At 52.3% G+C, this 12,658-nt stretch overlaps 1 protein-coding gene across 1 annotated transcript; it reads right to left on the bottom strand.

The window, feature by feature from the left end:
* Positions 1–2,396: 2,396 nt before the first annotated feature.
* LOC311191544 (homeobox protein not2-like) lies at positions 2,397–3,471 on the bottom strand (the record flags this gene model as incomplete). The annotated part of the gene is made up of 2 exons (XM_084263754.1): positions 2,397–2,555; positions 3,340–3,471. The coding sequence occupies 2 exons, from the start codon at positions 3,469–3,471 to the stop codon at positions 2,397–2,399; spliced, it is 291 nt and encodes a 96-aa protein (XP_084119880.1).
* Between the last annotated feature and the right edge of the window lie 9,187 nt (positions 3,472–12,658).

Genomic DNA, 12,658 nt, shown 5'->3' with positions numbered 1-12,658 from the left:
CATGGCCACAGCGCTGGACACCTCCCCGGCCACCCAGCCAGTGACAAGGGACAGACAAACTGCCAGGGACAGCTTCCCCATCTGTATTTCAGGGTCTGGCCCCAGTGAACCCAGCAGGAGGCTATGCAGGGACCTGCTCCGCCATGCAATGCCCATATGAGTGGTCTACAAAGACCTAGACACAGGTGGAGCAATGCTACCTCATGACTCCTATTTCAATTGCATCCTCATACTAATAGTAGAAAGAGTAGTCATCATGGTAGTAACAGCTTTAAACATCCTGTTTGTCCAAGATTTCACTACTAAGTGGTGAGGCGTTTCATCCATCAAACACCAGCTTGAGTTGTGGCTCCAGCCAGCAACACTTCAAAGCGTCCATCATGTCTCTGTACCGGGCCTGGTGCTCACATTAACGTGAAGTATTTGCAAAGCTGGGCCAGGATTGCTTTTGCTTCTGTTTGCAGAGCACAGGGGAACCTTGTCCTGGGCTTCAGTGTGCTGAAGTAGCATCAGAGCAGGGGTTGCACAGGTTTGGCCACATCTGCCTACAGTCAGAGGTTCTCAGGGAGCAGCTGAGCATCGTAGGTTAACCAGATATTACATTTCCTAAAGTAAATGTCTCTGCAGGAACTGGCCCAGAGATAGTAACTCGTGTTACGTACTTTAACCTACGATAATGGAGCTATCAATTTCCAAAACCACTTATTTTTTAGCATTTATTGTGTCCAAAAGCTTGTAAAGACAAAAAAAACACCCCCAACCCCACAACAAAAAACAACCCACACTTTTTTGTGGGTTGTTTTTAAATAATTTAAATTGAAAATTGAAGAGAATAGTTGGAAATGTGTTTCCCTCCTGATTTTTTGACCTAGGTTTTCAGCTGATCTGTTTAAAAGCTGCTTTTGCTCCATTCCAGATGTTAAAGCTTGAGATGAGCACACACGTTTACCAACAAACACACAAGTGTTGAGGGGGGAAAAAACCCAAAACTGCTTTCACATTTGTATTGTCATGTCAGGAATGAACAATCACCCTTTCAAGAAGAAATCATGGTTTTCTGACTTCTGTTGGAAAACAGACTTTACTTTTTGACAACAGGGGTATTACTAGAAGGAGGAAAAGGTGCAATTCTTTTATTTTTTTAAACCCCATTTCCTCAGAAAACTGTACCCAGCAAAAATGATGGATGAGCCATTACTGGCAGCATGTGGGCCAAGAAGCCATTGATTTTTTGAAACAAAGGAGCCCAACACTCCCCTCCTCTCCCACCCCCAGCCAGTCCCGTGTCTTTTAAAAACACACTAGATTTCAATTAAAAAGCAAAGCAAATAAATAAGCAACATTTATTAAGGAGGGGGAAAAGTTATTTCTATAAATAACAGTATTAAAGTGATACACAGTGTTCTGGGTCAGAAAGGGACACAATAAGTTATCCTGAGCTGACAGGACATTGTGCCTGGTATCCTGGCAGACCTTGAAAGCCGAGGTGACAGCCTGAGCCCTGCCAGCCTGGCCTAAAAGCCCTGAGCTGCCAACATGGCTTCCCATGGCACCTGGATGTATAATGAGGAGAGAACATAGCGACTGCTATGGGTCAGGCCAGGACCAGCACATCTGGATGAGGGGCAGGGGGTCATCTGAAGCACTAGAGCTGTTGGGAAAGCTGCTGTAACAGCCCCAATCCCCTCAGCTGACCCGAGTACCCCATTCCCTGCTGCAGCAGCATTGGCAAAGTAAGGCAATGGCAGAGGACCCAGACGCCCACCAGGTTCTGCCCTCTGGGTCTGAGAAGCCAAAACAAAGGCACAAAACCATCAAGGCACAGGATGAGAGAAGGAGGGGCAGAATCAGACCCTGTTCATCTTATTGCAAGAGCAATGATACATTCTGTGAGGGGGAGCAAAGGGCTTTCCAATTTTCTTTTTTTTGTTGGGAGTCAGATTGACCAGGAAAAACAATCAGGACTGATTCTTCTCCCAGAGCAGGTCTCTCTCTTAGGAGCATACAGCCACATGCAAGTTGACCCAATGTACAAGCCTCCTTATGCTCACAGCCAGCAGAGACACATTGTCTGACCATCAGCCCAGCCTCTCTGCTGCAAACTGTCTTGTGTATCCTGCTGCTTCAGGAGCAAACAGGAGATCACATGCCTTGCCACAGCTACGGCACCAGCAAGGACAACAACAGGCCTGGGGATGAAGCCCCAGGAATTACAGCACCGAACAATGTTTGGGGGGTTCCTCCCAGCCAGCTGCAGTTTAGTCCTGTAGCTCAAATTCATAGACTGAGGGTGGAATGTCTCGCTTGGACCAAGGCAGCGCAGACGTGTCTGCATCCCCAGAATCTCCATCCAGCAAACACGGCTCAAAAACCAATCTTATCTTTGAACAAGCTGTTCAAAGCTCAACGTCCACAGTGTCCTCCTCACGGTCCTTCATGTCTGTTGAGTCTGCAGTGGCAGGCTGTATCACCCCAAACTGCGACAGCTTTGCCGCCTTCTGCTCCATGCTCTGCTTCCTCCATTTGATCCTCCGGTTCTGGAACCAGACTTTAACCTAGCAGGGAAATGGCACAGTGGTGAGCATTGCCGTGTGGTTTTGAGCCAGATGTCCCCAAAAAGCAGTTTCTGTAAGAGATAGACGTGCCCTTCTCTGCTGGGGTGACAGTGCGTGTCAGCAGGAGGTGACACTGTGGGAGAAAGGACATGGGGAGAGGGGGTTGCAGCTCCACAGAGGAGGTTCTGGCCAGGAGGAGTCACTGAACTCACCCATCCTCAAGACTATGGCTGGTCTCCATGGGCAGGATGAGACACCCACCTGCCCCTGTGCTGTTCACACCCTGCCTGACCCCCCAGAACCGCTCTTGCATTGCTCTCCCTTCTTCCCAACCAAATTTGGATCCCACCATAGATCATGCCACTCCTCCTTTCCACAATAAATAAGCAGCTTGCAGTGGGAGGGGCAGAAAGATACTGTGAACAGCAGAAAAAAATGTGACCCAGTGTCATAAAGAGACACTTAAAACCATAAACTGCCTCCAGAAGATCACAATGTAGATGCATTAGTCCAACTTAGCTTGAACTCTTAAAGCAAGCAGGACTGTGCTCCTAAAATGCTTTTTGTTCCACTTCCTGGATTAAGGAAAGGATGTTCTTACTCATAAGCCATGCAAACCAATCCTGCATCCCTCCATGCACACGGCTTCAATGTCTTCTTGCAGGAGGGAGTCCCACAGGGCACGTCCTCCTCCTGTTGCCCTTCATGGCACGGGGAATCGCCACAGACTGAACCCAGACACTGGATCTATGCCACTGTTCCCAGCTCCCCCGTTGTTTCTTACCTGAGTCTCTGTGAGGTGCAGAGTTGCAGCCAGGTCTACTCGCTCCGTGCCCACCATGTACTGCTGCTTGAGGAACTCTTGCTCCAGCCGCTCCAGCTGCTCTGGTTTGAAAACTGTGCGGACCCTCTTCATCTTGCAGGGGCCCCCAGACCTCCAAGGCACAGCAGGGCCCAGTGAGTTGGCCCCTACACAGTGAGACAACTCCAGACCTGCAAGAGAAGCGACAGTTAAAGGGGTCTGCATGTTTTGAGGCTGTTCCTCCAGCCCTGTTGATGTGCCAAACCGAGCTTGCTTCAGCTGCAGCTGAAATCCAAGGGGGCTGGAAGGAAGCAACACCAAAAAGAAAAGCAAGGATGTTCCTACCCTGTCCCTACCTAGATAGTCTCACAAAAAGTTGGGCCAGATGATGTTTTGAGGTCCTTACCAACCTATTCTATGATTCTACACATGGGCATGACCTCAGACAGCCCTGGATGTGCAGTCAGACCCAAAGAAGCCAGCATTTGATGAGGAGAGTAGGGTTTGACCTCCATCTGTACAGGACCCTTGAAACAGAGTAAGAAAGTCCATCTAGAGCTGCTGAATGCAAAAACTCCACCTCCATCTAGACAAGCTCCTAATGAAATATCTGAAGGTTGGGCAAGTTCACCCCATGCTGGGCCCTGCTTTTACCCTTCCCTTGGCACCCACAGTCAGCCCACGTCCAGAAGAACACTGAAGCTGTCAGACTGGCTTGGTGAAGAGTCACCAGCCCTCATGCAGGTCCTCATCCTGGACCTTAGGTCTTTGGTCTCAGTGGGTTCAACCCATCCATCCAGTTCCTTGTGTGCAGAGGCTTCAGCAGGGCTGACAAGTGGGTCTGATCCATCTCAGATATAGTGGCCTGATGATAACCACAATTACCTAATTAACACATGATACACCAGGACCAGCTAGCTATGCTGCCTCTGGTTTCTAAGAGCCCTCACTCATCCTGCCAGCAGAGACTCTGATGCAGTCACATCTCCATGTGGCTCTGCAGTTATGACATGCACAGAAACATGAGCACAGACTGCACATCCGAGTGTGAAGTGCTGGGTGGACAGTTGGGCCCCTCCTGCTTGATGTCAGAAGCTTCTGGATCAGGGACCCAGCTCCTGTTCTAAGCCCCAGAAAAACTCCAAGCCATGGGACCTATCTACACCTCCACGTATCAGTGTATGGTCAAGGTATTAGGAACCAGATGATGCCTCTGATGGTACCACAGCTTCTGTCTGGCCAACACCCAGGCTCACAGTTAACTTCAACAGTGCGACACCAGTATGACCAATGGAATTTACCTGGGTGGAAGGCATTGCACCACATGCAGTAGGTGTTTGCAGGACCAGGCCATGAGTGCTCTCCACCCACCCTTGCTGTTCTGAAATCTCAGCCCCAGGCCACGCATTCTGTCTGAGATGAGCAGATCAGCAGGGATCAACTTGCCCTGGGATCAGCAGAGGTCCCTCAGCCGCAGCCATCGCACACCGACACCCAGGTACAGCAGCAGCAGCCACGTGGGAAGTTGGACTGTTGGGATACATCTCAGCAAGCCAAGTTTCCTTAAGCTTTATGGAAATACTTGACATAATGACACTGATTGACACCCACTACTTATGTCTCCTTTCCTGACTGATGTCATGCTCTCCAGGCACAAACAGGCACCTTGACCTACTTCCTTTCATTAATTGGGTGCAAGCTCTGCGCGTGTTTAAGGAGTTGTGGGATGGAGACCTGACAGCTTAACAGCTGTAATCACACTTAAAACTGTTTTCATCATTAAAATAATTTCACCTGTCACTCCTTCCCTCCCCCCCCCAACATTTCAATACCTGGATAATAGCAAGTATCATTTCAAAGATGAAATACTGTGTGGAAATAGCTCTGCCAATTGTTTAACTCTATTTTCATACCTGTGCATTCGATGCAATACCTAGATTAACACAACGATGCAGGTGCTGTCTTTATAAGACATTCAAGATATTAAATTGTAATTGCTAAGTAAGGGGGGGTGTTAAAAACAGTATCAAGTGTAGCAAATATTTTTAGTATCTGGATATTGTAAGGATTGGGGTCAAATCAAGAGTTCCCAGTGAAAGTGAAGTATGTTCTTGGCTCCAGGTTTTGCCGGGGCGACAGCAAGATCTGGCTCTGAATGTTAAGAGATCCTTAAATTTCAAGACAAGTCTGAGGCACTTGGTTAAAGCAAACGAGCTCGTTCTGCTTATACCAAGTTACAGCCCCCCTCGGTGAAAACACGGGGAGCCCGGTGTGTTAGCTGACATCACCCATCACCCACTGGGTACATTTTACCCACGGATCATCCAACAAAAAAAATCCCCTTTTTCCTTGGGTGCTTTTGCACTAAAACTCTGTACAGGTTTTGGGGCCGGGTGATGCCAAACACCCAGCAGCTTGATTTCTGGGAGGGCGGCTGTGGGAGACGGGAGGAGCCCACACACAACAGCAGAGGGGTGCTGGCGTGGTGAGAAACTACGTCTTGGGGGATGAAGCTTGGTGAAATCGCCCCAGGTTTTCGCGGGCACGCTGAAAGCACCGGCATGGTACGGGGAGAGAGAACCAAATGCCCGTGCGTGCAGAGCAGCCCCTGGAAGCGCCAGCCCGGACACGGGGGACTGTCCTTGCCCGGAAACCTTCGGCTACAGCCGAGCCTGAAGGATGCAAGTCATGTCACCTGGGTCCGGCTTCACCCCCTCGCGTTTAACGTTGGCGGCAAATGGCTTAATGTTAATTATCGATCGCTACAGAGGGGAAAGCGACCAGTAGGAAATTCGTCCCTCTCCATTCCCCGCAGCCCCAGGCCAACCCTGCACCCCGGGCTTGGGCGAGAGGCTGCAGGATGTGTGGGGAAAGAAAAATAAAAGGGGGAGGGATTTTTGGTCCCCTATTACCCCCCCCCCGCGTGACCCCCGCCCCACGCCCGGCTGGAAGGTCCCGCACCCCCTGCTCCGACCACAACAGCCACGCTCCCTGCCCGCCCGACACGGTCCCACGTCCCCCCCCCACACACCCACCCACCCGTGACAGACGGGAGCATCCCCGCACCCTCCCCCGCTCACCTGTACCACCCCGCCCGGCCGCGGCACAGCCCCAGCCCCAGCCCCAGGCGCCTGGCAGCGGCACCAGAGCCGCTCCGGGGCCCGGCCCCGCCGCGGACCAGCGCGGGGGCAGCGGAGCGGAGGCGGCGGCGGGGCCGCGGCGCGGCGGCTCCCGGGCGAGGAGCGCTTCGATGTGGAAGGGGGTCTTGGGGGGCGGTGGAGGGTCGGGCCGAGGGCGCGGCGGGCTGTGCAGCATGGCCGGACCGGTGTGGCGACCGCTGGCCCCCGCCGGCTTATATGGAGAGCGCGGTGGGCTGGGATGAGCCGCGCTCCTATGCAAAGCGGCGGGCGGGCGGGGGGCTGCCCCCACCTCCGCTGGCCTGCAGCGGCACCCCCCACGGACACCCCTTCGTCCCCACCGACACCCCCAGGGACTTCTCTCCTTCCAGGCCAGCTCCTCCACTGATGCTCCTCCTGACACCCCCACGGACACCCTTCCTTCCTTGCCAGCTCCTCCACTGACCCTCACCGGGACACCCGCATCTTTCCCTTCGGGCACCCATGCTCCTTCCCCATGCCAACACCTGCTCCATCCCTGTAAACATCCACACTGACACCCACTCCTTCCCCACAGGCACCCATGCTGACACCCACTTCTTCCTCTTCCCCACAGACACCTACACCAACACTCAAAAACCAGGCAAATGCACCTCCACATTGACACCCGTTCCTTTCCCACAGACACCCACACCACTCCTTCTTCTCAGACCCCTACTCCTACTCCATGGACTCCTACACTGACACCCACTCCAGACAGACACCCCCATGGACCTTCCACTACCTTCCCCATGGCCAGCTACACTTTTCCCTCCACAACCTCGCTGGCACCTTCAGCTTCCCACAACAGACACCCGCATGAACACATACAGCACCCAACCCCCCTGGCACCCATGTAGATACCTGCACCTTCCCCCACTGACACCCAACCCCCCTGACACCCCCACCTTACCCCCAGGCCTCACAGGCTCACCTTCCCCACCACCTCCCATCTCCCAGCTGCACTCCTCAGGCCAGCCTAACCCTACCCACAGTCCCAGTACCCTGGGACTGGCTGTGCGAGCCTGTCCTGCCGACATACCCAGGGGAACAACGTGTCTGCATGTACCTGCTCGGGTGTGTGGGAGGCTGTACTCATGTCTGGGATATGGGAAAAACACATCAGGAGTTTGCACAGGCTGAGGAAATTTAACTGTCTATTTTGAGTGGTGTGCCTGTATGATACCCCCAAAGCTGTGCACACACGTGATGTGCCTGTATGATACCCCCAAAGCTGTGCACACACATGATGTGCCTGTACCTGTATGATACCCCAGGAGCTGTACACACACATAATGTGCCTGTACCTGTGTGATACCCCTGGAGCTGTGCACACACATGATGTGCCTATACCTGTGTGATACCCCGGAGCTGTGCACACATTCCTGCTCTGATGGCACAGACACCTTGCCCAGTTGCGAGTGTACTCAGCAAACACAGCGCTGGGGATTCGCAGCCCCCCACACACACAACACGAACGTTCCTGCTCTCACCTCTCTGCAAGCACCAAATTTGCACTGAAAATTCACTCTGGTGTATGCAAACACAGAGAAATTCCCAGACCCGAGTCTCCAGGTTAATAAGCACGGAGCAAAAATCCCCTGTGGCTTAATAACCGGGCACAAAACATCTCTGCATGGACGGGGAGGCCATCCATAGCCAGCAAACCCTGCCTTGAATCGAGGAGTCGTGCAGTTTTCACACCATTAAAGTTTTCTTTTCCACCGCTTGAGCTGTAGAAATAGATCTCGTTATAAACGAGAATCTCTATATTTTTAAGCATTTCAAAGCAAATGGAAATTATGGGAATGCATGGGCAGGATTATCCCGCTCCCGAGGAGGCACCCTGGTGATGGTTACGGGAACCTTGGGGAAGAGGATGCCCCCAGGAGACAAAAGAGTCCCTCAAGTTTGCCTTTAAAATACCTTTTTTTTTGTTTTTTTCCCCTGCCGTTTAGCATCCTGTCTTCCACGGCAGCTTCAAAATAAGTGAATAAATACAGCTGCTGCTTTATTGCTCCTTATCCAAACAGCCAGCCCCAATCCCGCCGCCGCGTAACTATGTGCTTAATTGAAATCACACGTTCAAAGCTGGGCAAGTGCCGAAGCCTCCACACCACCACCCCCAGACCCCCTCTCCATTCCGTCCCCCCCCCCCAAAAAAAGGCTGCCACCGAGAAAAAAAAATCCGGCGATCTTTGCAGCTTCTGGCTCTGCTGGCTCAGAGGTTGTGGGGATTAGAATATGGGTGTCGTTGTACGAGTTTAGGATTTGCTTTATTAAAAGCCTGTTAAATCTCTTAATGACTTTTCCTCTTTATAATAAATCGTGGCTGCCGCTGTAATCCCGCGGCAGAGGTGTCGGAGATGCTGCGGTTATTAAGGGGGCAGGGTTTATGTTGTGCTCGGTGTGAGCTGTCTGTGGGGCGGGGGGTTATGGTGAGGTGCTGTTGGCAGGATGGATAGATGGACAGACGGATGGACAGTGAGCCGGAGGGACCAGCAAAAGCCCCGACTGACTTCTCCCTTTGGCTTCTCCCGCTGCCTAATGACGCGCGTCCTGTTTCCTATTAGTACTGTGTGCTCAGCTAATGCATTTCGGTTCGAAAGCTGGAAATTTTCACTCGCTGGTAATGACTTGGGAAATATAGCACCCAGCAGCCAGGCAGAGGGGGGCTCGGCCCCACCACCACCCCCCCCCGCCCACATCAGGTTGAACCACCCGCTCCATCCCCACCCCATCTGCTCCAGCAAAGGAGCTGGGCAGGGGAGATGAAAGGATGGACCCTGACCCCCTTTTTTTTGGGGGGGGGAGGGGGTGTGTTCGTGTGCGGGGGCTTTTTTATTTATTTTATTCCAGTTTGGTGGTAAATAAAAGGAGAAGGGGGCTTTCTTAAGGGGGTAAAAAAAAATAATCCCAACAACAAAACAACAACCCAAAAAAAGCCCCTAGCCCTTTGTAAACATCGCCCCTGAGCAAAGGGAAGGGGGTGAAAAGCATTTCCTGATAACTCCATTAAAGAATGAGCCTGCATTAACATTCCAAGTACCTCGACAAGAGATGAAAGTGGGGAACTTGAGCTCAGCCTCTCCTTGCTCCAGATGTTATTATGGGCTCCCTGAAAGGTTTTTTATTTCTTTTTTTGCAAAGAGACAAAGATGTTGCCTACTTCAAACGGGGCTAATTGATGCTAATGACTATCAGATAGAGTGGGGGCCCTTATTCCCCCCTGCAAAAGGGAAAGAGAGAGCGCATTTTACAATCCCCTCATAGAAAACGCCCCACTCTTCAAACCAGGTTGCTGCTTTGGGGATTTTTGTTTCTCTCTGGCCGCTGCTTTTTCTCCTCCCTCCACTCCCTCCTCCCACCCCCCTCCTCTTTTCTGACCCCCTTCTTCTGGGCACCCCGCAGCTCTCACTTGTTTGCCCATGAGAAATTTCACACCTCGCCTCCATTGGTGGGGAAGAACCTGGTTCCAATTCCATCCCTCTCCAAGCCTCAAAACCAGCCCAGCGGGCGAAAGAAGTGGCGGAAATTTCCCCAAATCCACAGCAAGCACACGCGAAAACGTGATGGGGGTTTTGTGCATCCGTAATCCGGGGCGTGAGTCCTTCTGCAAGTGGGAAAGCATCTTTGTCAACCGAGAGCATCCTTTCAGTCGCATCTTATTAGGGAGAAGATGGGTCCCAGGGCTTCTGTCACTGATTAGACAGGCGTGTGCTTGTGCTCATTAGGATAACTAGCCCAGCACCACTAACCTAAGGAGTCTGAAATCACAAGATCATGCTTTTTACTCTTAAAAAAACCCCTAAAATTGGCTTAAAAATGGGGTGCTGAACACCAACTTTAGTGTTTAGCTTTCAGGCAATTTTTTCCCAGCCATTTGTCCTATGATAATCCATAATAATAATCTATAATAAAAAGGCAATAGGGAAATGTCCCCCAAATCACCCGGCTTGTGGAGGCCGGTGATTTACCCTTCCCAAACCAGATCCCACCGAATCCCATGGGGAGAGGGGAACAGGGCTTCATCTTTGCTGCAAAAAGAGGAGCCTGGGCTTTCTGTCCATAGGATAACTGATGCGTGTTCGTTCCTCCCAGGGTCCCATTAACAGACCCGAACCGGGGTGAGGACAGGAGTGGTGGCACGGCACTGTCAGCACTTTTGAGGGGATTACACAGCAATGGGAGCCCCGTTTGCAGGCGGCAGGAGCAGCCAGGCAGCTCCATCTATCCCCTTATGAGACCCCAGCACAGGGGCGGCCAGTGGCTCCCGAGAAATGCTGCTCCTGAGACCGTGGTTGCTTTTCAGACGAGCAGTTTGGCACACTCCTCAGTTTGATCTGCTGCCCAAGCACTGGACAGGCTGTGAAAGCCTGTAGCAGCGTGGGGTGGGCATGAGGGCTTGGGAACATCAAGTTTCTTCCGAGATGGGTATGTCTGTGGAGGAGCTAGCCCCGCTCCCCTCTCCTCTCCATCCCTGTCGCCTTACTCCAGCTCCGGCTTGGCAGACCTCTCGGGGAGCTGGTTCGACATCTTGGAGCAATGGAAAACTCGCCCCGCAAAATGCGGGGCCCTTGCTTGCAGCTCAGGGGTGCGGGCAGAGGGAAGGTTGCGCGGGGGAAGGGGAAGGCAGAGAGCAGCATCCTTCTCTCCCCCCAGACCCAGACAGCCAATACACACTCCAGCCGCCCCTCAGACACTGGTGCCGGCTGCATTGTCAGGTTAATTTGGGATAATGGCCTGCAAAGCACCTCAGCCCCATCCAGGTCTCATTAGCACTTGATAATATCAAGCATCCTGAGGAATTGCGACTCGTCGCTCTTCTCCCCAGGGCAAGGAGCTCTGCAGGCAACCAGGGCAGGGTGTCCCTGGGGATTAGGACAGAACCTGCTTCTCCTCTTACTCTCCTGCCAAGCTTCTGGGGCGAAGCACCTTTCCCCCCGCCACAGCCTCGGGGCTTTCCTGATATTTCCAGGCAAGATCCGAGTTAAATCCAGACCGCAGTGAGAATTCCACCCGGGCTTTTTCGTGGGGAGATCTTGTCCCTAATCCAAACGGGGCTGTTCCTCGATGTCACATCTGGCCTCATATCTCAGCCAGATGTGAAACGAGTGAGCAGAACCTGCTGCAACTCACCATCATCACCCTCCCCGGCTGCTGGGAGGCTGTCTGCCTGTCTGGGGCCCCTCTAAATACCGCAGGGGTTGAGTCCACGATGGGGAGGCACCCAAACGAAATCTGGGTTATCATCCCCTACCAAAATCTGGGTAAACACCCCTCACAAATAGAAACAACAAAAAAAAGAAAATTAAAATAAGGTAATGTCCTGCAAGGCCTTGGAGGATGCTCCACGGTCAAGCACAGACCTGAGCGCCGCGTTCACCTTGTTCACAGGGATTGCAATTGTGGGTACTTGAGAGCATCTCGACACCGTACATTTAAAATTAATTGGGAATTATAAACAAACTAAGCATTGCGGCAACCTTGGTACAGTCCTGAGTGCACGATCAGCCCGCTGCTCCCTTCAATTATCTTTTTTTCCCCCCACATTGTTCTCTCCTAATGAGGAGACTAATGACCAAAGGATGGTTCATAAGTGGTTCCCAGACTCTCCTTGCCCAGGGCAAACACCGTCCACAATAGGATCACAAATTGTAGGGAGAAGCCCCGGCTGATCACATCAGAAACGGTGCGGGGATTTATCTCTCTGCCTTAACAATAACAGTATGTTCTTAATCGCCACTCCAAAGGGACAGCTAGCAGGGGATCTGCCCGGCCTCATCATTAAAAGCTGGCAGCATCTTTGCTAGCGCTGCCCCTTTGTTCATCTTTCATTATTCCAATGCTCCGGCCCCCGTTAATTCCTCTCCATCTTATTAAATCAATAGAGATGGAGTGGGGGAAGGATGAGGCAGAGCGAGGGTCAGATCCGGCTCGGCTCTCCGCAGGGGTGCTGAGTGGGAGCGGTATCAGACCCGGCCCGGATAGGCATGAGTCGAGCTGATACCACGCGTGTCCAAGGCTGTGTTTGCCCAGTTCCTGCAGATGGGGAAACTGAGGCACGATAGCATCACAGCTGAAGCCCCAGGAGGAGGTTTTGGCAGAACTGGGGAGCGCTCTATCTGACTGCCAGTCCTGCACCT

Source organism: Gallinula chloropus, assembly GCF_964237585.1.
Source record: "Gallinula chloropus genome assembly, chromosome: 4".
NCBI lineage: Eukaryota > Metazoa > Chordata > Aves > Gruiformes > Rallidae > Gallinula > Gallinula chloropus.
This window is presented reverse-complemented; position numbering and strand designations above follow the sequence as displayed.